Below are 12,575 nucleotides of genomic sequence, written 5' to 3'. Positions count from 1 at the left end.
TCTCCTGCCCTGAGAGGAGGCTGGCTCTTAGGGGTCTGCACTGCCAGACAGCTCAAAGGCAGGGCAAGACCGCTGATTCTCCCAGCCTCGGAGGGAGGCTCATCTCAAGGCTGGAACAGCTTGCCCCATGGTTGCACCTCCCTGCACAGCACCCACCCTGTCAAAGGAAGCGCTCTCATTTTTGGTTAGTTTCGCAGGGCGTGGTGGGCTGTGCTGTTTATAGCATCTTGCCTTCGAATTCACAAGTGTGGCTCACGGATGTCTGTGTGGCTGCTGCACGTTTTGCAAGCAGCTGTTCGTTTCCAAGCACGGTGACTACTGGAGCCCATCGAATGTGTCCTCACCACTGCAGCAGAAGCTTGGGTTTGCTCTAAGTAAGAAACACTTCCATGGGTAACTTGTGGGCTCCTATCTATCGCAGTGCATATTTAGCGGGTGGGACCTCGAGGGGTACACTAGTACATTAGGGACCCCAAAGGGCATGAGAGCAGTGTCTCTCCTTCGTGTCCACCAGTCTTTCGTGGTGCACAGATGGTCAAAAATGTGCACTCAGAGCGAAACCACAGAGAGGTGTTGCCCCTGAAGTATCGAAACACCAAATCCTGGTTTCGGTTTTATTTGGGGAGTAAGTGGATCACATTGCCTCTTGTCAAAAGAAACCATGGCTGTGTGCCGTTTTCTCAGTTCCTTGAGATGGTTTCCTGGGAGGACCCAGCTTTGTCCAATTCCTGGGCATGGCCTCAGGCTCGGAGCCCACGAACGTGCCTTGTACCTCACATTTTGCACCCCTGGGAACAGTTCATGGGAAGGACATGTCAAATCATTAGTTTCCATCTTATTGCCTCCTCTCCTCATCTTTAAACTGCCACAATGGAAACATCGAGACACATCTCCCTTTGTTTCTCATGGTAAGTGCTATTGAGCATTTCTTGGAATCGATTCAAAGTCAGAGCTTAGAGTTCAGCAAGTGAAAAGAGTAGTGCTGTTTAAAACTCCACTGAAATCCCTAACTCCCCTTTGCTTAAGCAGAAGAGCCTTTTTGCCCCAAAGAGGGATTTAGACATTAATCCAAAAACCGCATGTCCTTTGCCAGGTGGTTTCTGGCAGGCCAGATCTGGTCAAGCTCTGTCAATGAACGATCCAGCACGTTCTCCTGGCCTCCATGCAGATGTATTCCAAGAGAACCCTGGCTGTGGCTGGCAGGGAAGGAGAAGGGAACCAGCCTCATCCGAGGACGAGGGCAGGGCACAGCAATAGGTTTGCAACCATAAGACATCCCGACAGTCTGCTGGAATGATGAGAGCCAGAATGAAAGGGTGAACGAAATACTGTGTCTCCTCCTCACCCCTCCGTTAGTCCCACTCCGGCCCAATCTTGGGATAGGAGGGAGATCTCAGAGCCGCGTGATGGCTCGGCCAGGCTGGGAGCTCACTGGCAGAGCATTTGTTGAGTGTGTGTGGAGAGCGGAGCCCAGCCCTGAGTGGGGACATGGACGGGAGCCCTTGGAGTTTATGATCGGGCCGGGGAATAGTGTGCACACCTGGTGAGATGAAGACAACACAGGTGTCTTCCAAGCCGCCAAGGTAAATAAAGTACAGTAGCGACTGAAAGAATTCGGAGATGCTAAGTCAGAGTTAAATTCAGACTCAGGAGGCGATGCTGAGGGAGTAGCTGATTAGGTCTGTCCCTTGAGTTCTGAGTCTAAGTTCTGTGTTCCACTCACCCATTCCCCAGGCCTCCGTGTCCCGGATTCCTGGGAAACAAGGCCTTATTGAAGGCATTCTTCCATGTTGTAGATTCTAGAATTTTTTAAGTCAGAAAGGACCTTGGAGATTGTCCAGTTCTGCCTCATGCTTTTTATTTAAAAATAATTTTAATACTATACATATATATAATGTATACACTTTTAAATAAAAGTATAAACATGATATCATACATACTATTATTTTCCTTTTTAAGGGATTTTTTTCCCTTTCCCTTTTCTTGGCTCCCTGCTCCCACTGTCCTCTTTTCCCTCATGATGCTTCGCCTCAAAGAATCTTTATAATAGCCTAGTATGTATCCATGCATAGTCATTTATACTTGTCTCTACACTGATAAAATCATATGTAATATATTAGTATATATAGACACAGGTAGATATATAGATGTAGATACAGAGATATGGAAGAGTCCAGTGTTTTCATGACTTCAGTTACCTCTGTTCCCTCTTCTCCTTCCAGAACCGTCTATGAGCATTTACTCTCCGCAGGAATAATGGGGCTCCGAGACTCTCTTGCAGCTTTATCCAGGCCTCACCAGACAATGAACAAAATATAAGAAGTGCAAAGACGCATTTTCCGAAGGGAGGGCTTCCTTCTTTCTCCTTTGCTTAACCCCACCCCTACCATGACACTTCAGGATTTCTCATGCCCAGGCCCCATGTCATACAAATGAACATAAATGACCAACTTAAACACGTTTGTGATGCTGCTTTTTCAAGTACCTTTTTATTATTTTATCTTCAACCTCTTACTTCTGAAACAGCCTGTCTGCTTCTCATAGAGCTGGGAGCACTTATGTGCCTAATTAGGTCCAGGCATAGGGCTTGGTGACAGAGCTGTTAAACTGAACAGGCTTTTAAACACTAAACTCTTTGGGAGGAAAGCCGCAACCCCACGGCTGAGTCGTTGGGATTTGATCCAGGCCTTTGGGATTTGATCCAGAGTAGAATGGATATAGCGAGTGGCTGCTCCGTGGAGTCAGGTGCAAGAACATGTTCTGTGAATAGACACTTGGTGCCAAGTTAGAGTGACAGGTATCCTCCTAAGCTCTCAACTCGCCGGGAGCGGGTTTCCTCGGTGTGCGGGACAGTGGGGCTGGGTGTGGCGCTGTCATCTCCATGACGCACTTTGTCATTGTGCGTTTCAGGGCAAGGTCCACCTGGAGATGAGGCTGAGTGAAGTCATCACGGACACTGGTGTCGTTTGCCATAAACTTGCTACACGGTAAGACCCGCAGAATTAACTGTTGTGTTGAATCATCTCATGAATAATAACATCTGACCACCAGGAAGCATGACTGATTTTTTTAAACAAACATCAGAATTTCCAGACTTGATGGGTTCCCAAGATGACATTGTTTTTAAGTGTTCTGGCACATTCTTCTCAATATCCTCAATCAAGCAAATGTTTGTCCTTAGAAGGTGAAGTTTTGGATATTTGCAAGTAGCCAAAGTTGTTCAGTGCCACGTCTAGGCAAAAACGGTTGGTATTATTATCCCTACAATGCAGAGGAGGAAACAGAGGTTCCAAGAGCTGATGTGACTTGCCCAAGGTCAGATGATCAGTCAGTTTTAGAGCCAGAACTTGACATCAGGCTTCTGACTCCAAAGGCAGAGCTCTTTCTGTCCCATACTGTGTGTGTGTACATGTATGTTTAGGTAGTGTTAATACTTCATAATGGGAAATTGTGGACACTGCTTCAGAGAATGCATGTAAGCACACACATACCACACGTGTTGAGAAGCTCTGCAGACCCACGGCCCAGCCATGGGCCCTTTGGGCACACAAACCCAGGGTAAGACTCCTGCTCCCTAAATAGTCAGGATTTGGGGGTTACTTAGTTTACCCTCTTCTCTTACCCACCTAAACCACATGCCTAGTGTCTATCTTTACTAAACTCACTGATCTTTTGGGTTCTAAGTGGGTGGCTGTCAGAAGGTCCCTGTCTGTCCTCTTCCACACTGGGGGCCAAAGGTGTTCGGAGAAGCAAAGTTGGCGGGAGCCTCTGCCTTGCTCTGTCCAGAAGAGGAAGTGAAGACTTGCAGCAGTCAGTTCTCTGGTGATTGGAGACCTGTCCCCTTCCTAAAGGCCAAAGGAGGAGGCCAGAACGTTCACCATCGTCACATGTGCAAGCACCCGCATTCTTGATCTTTGCAGAGAATCTGTTCCCCAAACACAGCGTTTAAATGTCCCTGGCCAGCAAGGATGCTCTGTGTTCATGTGATAAAATGATGCCCTTTCCTTGGGCTTATAAATGCTTGCAAAGACTATAAAGTTAGCATTAGTATTTCACTCTCTCTGGCTCATCGGACAGGGCCTGGGGGAAGGTGGGGGAGGAGGTACCCCACACGCTCCACCACCCCAAGAGGCCCTGCCCTTCCCAGCCCTCCCCCAGTGGATGGGGTTACCCACAGCACCACCCCGTGACTGCTCAATCTTTGTTCCCATCTGATGGCTGAAATCTGGTCCACGGCTGCAGGGCTGCCACTGCGTAATGTGTGGGACAGGTTGTAGAAACACCAAACGTCATCTAAAGCCTGGGCAACTCGCAAGCATGAAGATGACGCCCGAAAGGAGTTTTGTACCTTATTCTTTTATAACACTTGCTCTTCTTAGAGAACTTGCTGTGCTGAGGCTGAACTTGACTCTAACATCCTGTAGCAGTTAGAAGACACATTGCTTCTTTTCTGATTTATTTATAGGTTTTTACCCTTGTTCAAAAAGGACTTAAGGCTGTTTAACAAGAGCCTATTATAGAACAAGAAAACGTGGCTTCGTGGTAGGGGAGAAGGAATGAGAACAAGGCTGGGTGTAAATTGGAGCCAGGACGGGGAAATGCAGGAAATGCAGGCTCTAGACTAGCCCCACGTCCTCCATGGCCAGGGTCCGGGCCTAGTCCCTGGTCTGCGTGACAACGGGAGACTCGGGGCTGGCTGCCGGCACTGCCTGGAACCACGTGTGATGGGGAACAGGCAGTATTCCTGATACCGTGACCACAGATGTAGTAACCAGCCCTGAAGAGGCTCCCCATATAGGAAATTGGGTAATATAATAAGGAACCTCCCCAGCGTCGCCCTTACTGTAACCTTAGTGGCACGTTTTCCCAGGCAGGGACTTGGGTGTCATCCTGTTCCTGAGCCCCGTCCTCCAGCGGTCCACTCGGGCCTTGCCCACCGCCTTTTCCTCCTCCTCACTGCCTCTCACCAGCATCACTGCCGCAGCCTCCTGATTCCTCTCGCTGCTCTATTCACAGCGTTCTGGGTCCCAACACCCAGGCACTGACTCAAGGCCCTGCATGGCCTCTGCTGGCCTCTCAGGTTTTTTCTCTTCCCTCTTGCAGCCACAGGAAATAACCTGTAGTTTCCCTACTGTGCCATTCTCTCTCTCTCTCTCTCTCTCTCTCTCTCTCTCTCTCTCTCTCTCTCTCGTCTTTCAGATCACTAAGTCCTCAGGCAGCCCTCACCCCTATGAGTTGCTTGACCAACTTCCACTCATGCCTCAGCCTTCACCCTAGCACCTCCTGCAGGAAGCCGTCCTGCACACTTCTCTGCAAATGACTTTCCCAGCATACACAAACGTGGGGTCATATTCCTCTAGATATTCCAAAACCTACTCCTAAATTGAGTGTGGAGCTGTGTTCTAGGATTCTCTTGCACGGGCCACAGGTAGGGGCACTCAAGTACACTTAGGTTTGGTTATGAGCCCAGACTCTAGAGCCAGGCTGCCTGGGGTCAAATGACATTTGGCTATTAACCTCTCTGCCCCGGTTTTCTCATCTGTGAAATGGGGGTAACAAGAGTATCTACCTCCTAAGGTTGTTAGGAGTATCAGGTCAGTTAGTTTTTATTAAGCATTTAGAGTGGGTCCTGGGGTCATCTGGCCCTTGGACACGCTCACCATATGGTATTGCACTGCCTGCTTGGTGATTTCCCCATTAGACTCTTGGCTCCTTGAGGGTGTCTAACACATCGTTGAAACTCAGCGAGTGAATGCATGCATGCATGAATGAATGAGTTTTATAGGGCTTCTCATAGTGTTCTCACGGCCAATGTTATGCTCATTCATTCACTAATTTGTTAAACAAATATGTACTATTATATTCCAGGCACCACTCTAAATGCTTAATAAAAACTAACTGACCTGATACTCCTAACAACCTTAGGAGGTAGATACTCTTGTTACCCCCATTTCACAGATGAGAATACCGGGGCAGAGAGGTTAATAGCCAAATGTCATTTGACCCCAGGCAGTCTGACTCTAGAGTCTGGGCTCATAACCAAGCCTAAGTGTACTTGAGTGCCCCTACCTGTGGCCGGTGCAAGAGAATCCTAGAACACAGCTCGACACTCAATTTAGGAGTAGGTTTTGGAATATCTAGCGGAATTAATGGATGGTACCCCTTTTGGGACATCCTGTATATGTTGGGTTTTTCTTATTGAGTTTGAGGTTATGTTCTCAGCCGAGTACTTGGACTGCTGCTATTCCGTGCTGCAGGTTAAACCCGGATTCAAAAGCTTTGTCACCTAAGCTGGGAGTAGAATTGGCATCCTGTGAGCATTAGGGAGTTGCATTCACTTATTCTTTCTTCATCCTTTCTTTTAAGCATTAGAAATATTTATTGCAAAAAAAAATAAGCTGAGGGCCTATCATGCACCAGGCAACAAGGCCCCCACAACAGTGGGGGCAGTGCCCTTGAGATCTGCCTCTTCAAGTAGGGCCGAGACTCTCCACCGGAAGTATTTAAAGGTCTGCTTTACCTCAGAGATAAGCAGAGGGTGGGGGAGACAATGAGGCAGAGCAAGACCTGCAGATGAGGATGTAAACAACTATTTTTACCCTGGAAATACTTGACATTTTTTACAAGGAGGCTGAAAAAAACAATCGAGCAAGCAGATGGCATTTCTGGTAAAATTAGAGGAAGAGGATTCACTCACTCTCTCAACAAATAGCTTCTGAGCACCCACCACCTTGGCTTGCAACCTTTGGTGTACACATCAGAATCACTCCAGCAGTTTAGAAAAATACAGATGCCCTGGCCCAGCTTTGACTTACTGAATGAGACTCGCTGGGGTGTGGCCTGCACATCTGCCTGTTTTAAAACTCCTTGGGGGTTGCTGGTGCATATCAGAGTTTAAGAACTGCCGGCCTGTCGTGTGTCCAGCATTGTGCCGGGTGCATGCCCATAGTGGTGGGAAACATGCATGGAGCCCCTGCCTTTGCAGGCACGATCGTCTACAAGTGATTACAGGATTACAGTGGACCAAGGGGAGGGGTGGTGTGGTGCTCAAGTTGAAAATTTGATCCATATGGGTTATGGGGGACCTCCCCTGGAGATCCGGAAGGATGAGCAAGAGTTGGCCTCTGATTCTGCTCAGAGGCAGGATATGAGGGGGCCTCGTGTGCAGCGTCAGTCAGCTGAGCTGGCTGCAGAGCAGGACCCCTGCCTTCCCTCTGCCCCACAGGAGTCCTCGGGAAGACAGCAGCCATGCAGAATGGTTAGGACCCATCTTTGAGAACAGCCTGTGAACAGCTTGCCTGCCAGCTCGTACCCCCAAACAATGGAGTAGACCTTGAAATATACTCCCAGCCATGGGCTTGGGGTGCCTCAGCATTTTTCATCTCACTCAGTTCTTGGGGAGCCAGAAGGAATTGTGCGGGAGCCTGCTAATCCTTAGAACCTTCTTAGGTGCAGCGTTGGTCTTTTTAACTCCACAAAAGAGTACGTCTCCCCGTAAACCTGGCCATGCCATATGAGTGATGTCCATGAAATCCACGCTTCTGAATGTCACCTGGATTGGAACCAGCCTTCTCTTGTGTCCCAGCCCCTGTTACTGTGCCTCAAGGTTGGTTTTGTAATCTCAGAGGTTCTTGCTTTCCTTGATTTGTGAGGGATTCTTGAAATATCTTAACTGTTGGTTCGGAAACCATAAAATCCCAGCTGCTTGTCACAAATAACAATGGTTCTGTTGAAGAGGAGCCTGGAAGGCCCCTCGACACCATCACAGCAAGGCAACTTATCAGCCAGACTCCCAGAAATGCCCATGCATTTTATCAACTTCTCTTTCCTTTGTTTGCTTAGCTTGAAGGGGAAGAAAGAGCACTGAGTTCAAAGTCAGAGGCCTTGGGTTCTAGTGTAAATTCTGCCACTTACTATGTAATTTTCATTCACGAAATGGGGATGAAGATATCTGCCCTGCTTACATCAGAGGATTGTCGTGAGAATCAAAATTTAAGATAATTCATATAGCTATTCAAGGAGTACCATAAAGAACTCTAGCATGTGAAGTTCAATTATTTCTGGAAATGATGCAGGTTTCCATCTCTATGCAGCAAGAGAAGGCATTGAGCTTAGAAGAGAGTGAAGAAAAAGAGAAGTCTTGCCTCGCTCAGTGTGAATTTTGGTTCATTCGAATCACACTCATTGAAGTTTCCCTGATGCTAAGCTCCATGTGCATTATGAGGCTGACCCGGTAAATGCGTGTTTGGTGAATGGACCTGTGGGTGCCAAATTGATTGGCTGGCTCATTGATTAGAACATTGATTAGAGTGTCTATTATGTGTCAGGCCCTGTGCCAGGCACTGGGGATGCAAAGACAGGGAGAAACAGGTGTGACCTCAAGGAACTCACAAGGAAAAAGATGTAATCAAACAACATGATGAAATGATACAGGTGGTGATAGACAGTGGCAGTGGGGGAAGCTGGGGAAGAATTGGTGGAGAAGTTTCGCTCCACAGTCAGCTGTCAGTGACAAAGAACACCACTCATCCCCCTTGCTTCCCATCAGATCCGGGGCTGCGAACAGAGGACTCGGAAAGCCCAGTCGTTGCTCCTGAATTTCCTTCTCCATAGACCCTGTTAACTTTGAGTTTGTAAAGGACTTCAATAATAGGGACTTTTCGCTTTTTGGCCCTCCTACGTCCAATCTATCTTCCCTGCCAGAAATGCTTGGATTTTTAAGGAGCCATCGGGCTTGTGGCCCTTCAGTGCTCTCCTCTGGACTTGTGTACCGCGAGGGAGGTCAGCTGGGGGCTGGGAGACCGTCATGCACGTTGTTTCCACTTCTGGGCTGCTTTGCAATTAACCCTCCCTAGTCGAGCGGTGCCTCATAAGCACCTCTCTTATCTGTCTATCTGATTATATACCTGCATCTGCCAGGACACACAGCTCCCAACAGACAAGGAAAAGGGGGCATCTGTGTCAGGGTCCACCTTGTTAAAGTCCCCTCTTGGTTGTGGTTTCCAGGAACATATTATGGCTAAAATCAGGACTGCCTGTTAGCAGCAAATGACAGCCAGAATGTGGGTGCACAGCTATTTCTGGATCCCTCTTGGGTAGGGGAGGGCTGCTGCTGCTAGCTGTGTTTAAGCCAGATGCAATCAGATGGAATCTCAGCTCAGGGGCTCGGGGGTTTGTTATGAAACACATGGGTACATGCTGTTGTATACATCCTCTTTTTTGGCTTTTTTTTTTTTTTTTTTTTTTTTAAAGCAGAGTTAGTTTGAGAGACCTTTCAGGATGGAAATTTAGGATGGTTCCATAGACCTGGAGAGGAAAGGGTCTTTTTATTTTTTTTCTTTCTTGAACAGCCCCGAAGTCTCGATTGCTTTGGGCTGTGTGGGGTTTTACTGGAACCCTCGCAGACAACTGCTAAATGGAGTGTGCATTGCTGTGACTTGGCTCCATTTAGCACCACTGTTTTTCTAACTGGGTTCAGATTCATGCAGGGAAATGAACTTCATTTGTTCCAGGAAGTGTCTTCTTGAGTCTGCTGTGCCAATGCGGCTCATGTTGACAGTTTTCCTGTTCACATGGATGTGGTTAAATATCAAAGAAATGTTAGCCATCTGCCTCATCACGTTCTCCAAGATTGCTGGCCCTTGCTCCTCAGCAGCACGCTTTCTCTGCTAACTCTGCAGGCGGGGAGACTGTCCCCCCGCTCCGTGTCCAGGGAAGGGTTCAGGCACTCACTCTGTGGAACCCCTGCTTCTTGTCGGGCGCGGGCCCGAGCGTTACGTCCCCCACTTTGGTCCGAACCCTCACTTATTCACTCTGCTGCAGACATGGGGGCCTCCTTGTATTCTTAAACATGCCCAGCGCACATGAGCCCCGGCTTTTACATTCCCTCTGCCTGTCTCTCCGGATAGCCCCACTGTTCACTCCCTCCTTCATTCCCATCTTGGCTCAAATGTCATTTCCATAGAGGCCTTCCATCTCTAAAAACACCGGCCCCCCGACTCACAGTATCCCCACCCTGCTTTATCCTTCTTCGAAACCCTCTGCACTATTTGACGGGGTATTGGGATTGTGCACGCAACTGTCTGTTTCTGTATTTATGCACACACACACCCATCCTTGGGATGTAAATTCCGGAAGAGCAAGAACTGGAACTGTTTTATTCACTGCTGTATCCCCAATACAGGGGGTGGCACTATGTTGGTGCCCAGTAAACATTCGCACAGTGTGTGTCTTCCACCTCCTTCTACTTCCATCCCCACTGAGGAGGTGAAGAAGATGTAAAGAGGAAACAAAACAAAACAAAACAAAAATGTGGTTTCATCTTCTTACTCTTTTTTCAGTTTAATTCTAAACAAGACTCCTGCCTTCGCTGTGCCCCTTTGCCACATGTGGGATGAGGCTTGTGGAAACTGTCTCGTTTCCCTCTTTAGGAGGTTTTAGGAGGTGAGGTCAGGAGAGATGCTTTGAGGTTTGCATAGGACTTACGGCCACGGGCACCTGATTCTGGGGAAAAAAGGGTCACTTTGCCCAGGCCCTTTGCTGATGACCACCCTGTGATGACATCACTCCCGCCTTCCCAGATAAAAATGGCTCAAGTTTTTATTTATTCATTTATTTGCTCATGCATTCATTCAGCACATATTTTTGAGTGCATAAACTGTGCCAGAAACTGGGTCAGGCACTGGGAATTCAGCAGTGAGCAAGAGAGTGCAAGTTACTGCATTCTGGTGGGGCTGACAGACCAAACGGTTCATCACAAATTAGTTCTTCTGTTGACATGTGTGAAAGCCCTCAGAAGTGGAAGTGCAAAATGCAAAATGGCGGATGACTGGACTGGGGGACCTGAGTCAGTCTGGAAGGTCGGGGAGGATTTCTCTTAAGAAGGGGCCATCAGATGGGGCCCTGCAGGATGAGTAGGAGTTGGTGAGTGAAATGGGAGAAAGAGTTTTCCAGGCACAGGGAATAGCCTGGGGGAAAGCCCTGCACATGAGGCTCTCGGAACCGACGTGTGGGAATCCCAGAAGGTCAATGTGGTTGGAGCACAGAGTCAAGAGGTGAGCTCTACGAGGCGATGCCCACAAGGCAGGCAGAGCACACAGGGCCTTTTAGACCTTGTTCAAATTTGTCCACAGCACAATGGGAGTCTCTAGCACCTAACATTGCACATAATTTACTTCTTTGTTGCTTTGTTGCTTATTTCCGACTTCTTTTGCTAGAATTTAAGTTCTGGGAGGGCTGGAGTTTTTGTTGGTTTTGTTCATTGATGAAGCCCAAGCACCTAGAACAGTGCCAGGCACAGAGCAGGTATCTAATAAATGTTTGTTGACTGCAGGAAAGAATTTTAGGAGGTTATGGGTACATATTTTCCCTTACCCTCAACCCTCCCCAAACACAGCAACTACAGCCACCTGCCTCTGCACAGGAATTTGGTTCTAGGTTCTGCTTCCTTCTTGGTTGAGAAATTACTTTTCCCTCTAAATCCACTGCTGGAACCCCGGGTAGTGACTTTGCAGGGGAAGTAGCAACAGTGTGTGAGATTTCCCATATGCACACACATAAGAGATAGTGGCTGCTGTGTTCAGACTGTAGCCATAAGGATGGTTTGGGGGGGGGGGAGTGCTCTGGCACCCCACAGATGTTTCATACCACTTTTATGGGAGAAATGGGCCATGGATCCTTGTTTGCAGAAGCCAGTACAGATGAGATCTGATAGAGCAGCGGTCCCAGCCCTGGCTGCGGGTTAGAACCACTGGTGGAATTTTTAAAATTCTGATGCTGGGCCCCACCCAGGGAAGCTGAATCATTGCTCCCAGCTGATTCTCATTACAGGCAGCCCTGGGAGGGAATCCCACCGCTCTAGAGCCTGCCTCGTGAACGCATCGGGAATTTGGCATCATGCGTCTTTGTGGTGGAATCCTGCTAGTCTTCTCCCCAAAGCAGGTGGCTTTCTACTTAAATCCCTCCTCTGCCCCTCCTCCTACCCCCTCTTCCCAGGGCAAAGAGGAGAAAGGGGAACTGCCTCTTGAGTAATGTGGACACGAGACTTTGGGATTCCCTGGTTGTGACTGATGTACTTTAGCATAGTCAGCCCACATTCCTCTTCCAGCTGGTGTCATCCTTCTTTCCTCCTGTCCCTGAGACCCAGAGGGGCTTCATAAAGGAAAAGATAAAGGATGGTGTTTGTTGGGAAATGGTGTCCACTCTACACATTTTTAACATGTAATTTTTTTTTCATTTCACTCTAATATTTAGAATTTTATTTTTTAAAAAACTGTATTTCATTGTGAGTGGAATATCCGTGGTCTTCTAACTCTCAGCATGAACACACACGTGTGCACATACTCACACACACCACTAATTTAAGATAGATACAGTTTATCAACTCAGTGCATTCCAACCCAGAGTTCTTTGATTCATTTTAGAAGCAAAGCTTAAACAATGTTTAAACTTAATATATTTTCAAGAGATCTTGGCTTGCTAGGCAGGTTTAGATACACCCCTGGTGAAAGGTGGCTGCAAAGTCCAGGACAATCTGATGATGGTCAGCAGTGTTAGTTGTGTCCTGAAATCTCTCT

General features: G+C 47.9%; 1 protein-coding gene across 2 annotated transcripts in view; it reads left to right on the top strand.

Moving 5' to 3' along the window:
• The window catches only part of RASA3 (RAS p21 protein activator 3), a 212,021-nt gene that overhangs the window by 147,255 nt on the left and 52,191 nt on the right, over nt 1–12,575 (top strand). For both annotated transcript variants that reach the window (XM_037806929.1, XM_037806930.1), the window contains exon 5: nt 2,911–2,987. In XM_037806929.1, the coding sequence (XP_037662857.1) occupies nt 2,911–2,987 (77 nt within the window). The remainder of the gene's footprint in view (nt 1–2,910; nt 2,988–12,575) is intronic.

The sequence above is a fragment of the Choloepus didactylus genome, chromosome 17, assembly GCF_015220235.1.
Source record: "Choloepus didactylus isolate mChoDid1 chromosome 17, mChoDid1.pri, whole genome shotgun sequence".
NCBI classification, from domain to species: domain Eukaryota; kingdom Metazoa; phylum Chordata; class Mammalia; order Pilosa; family Megalonychidae; genus Choloepus; species Choloepus didactylus.
Note: the sequence above shows the minus strand (reverse complement) of the source record. Positions and strands in the feature narration are given on the sequence as shown.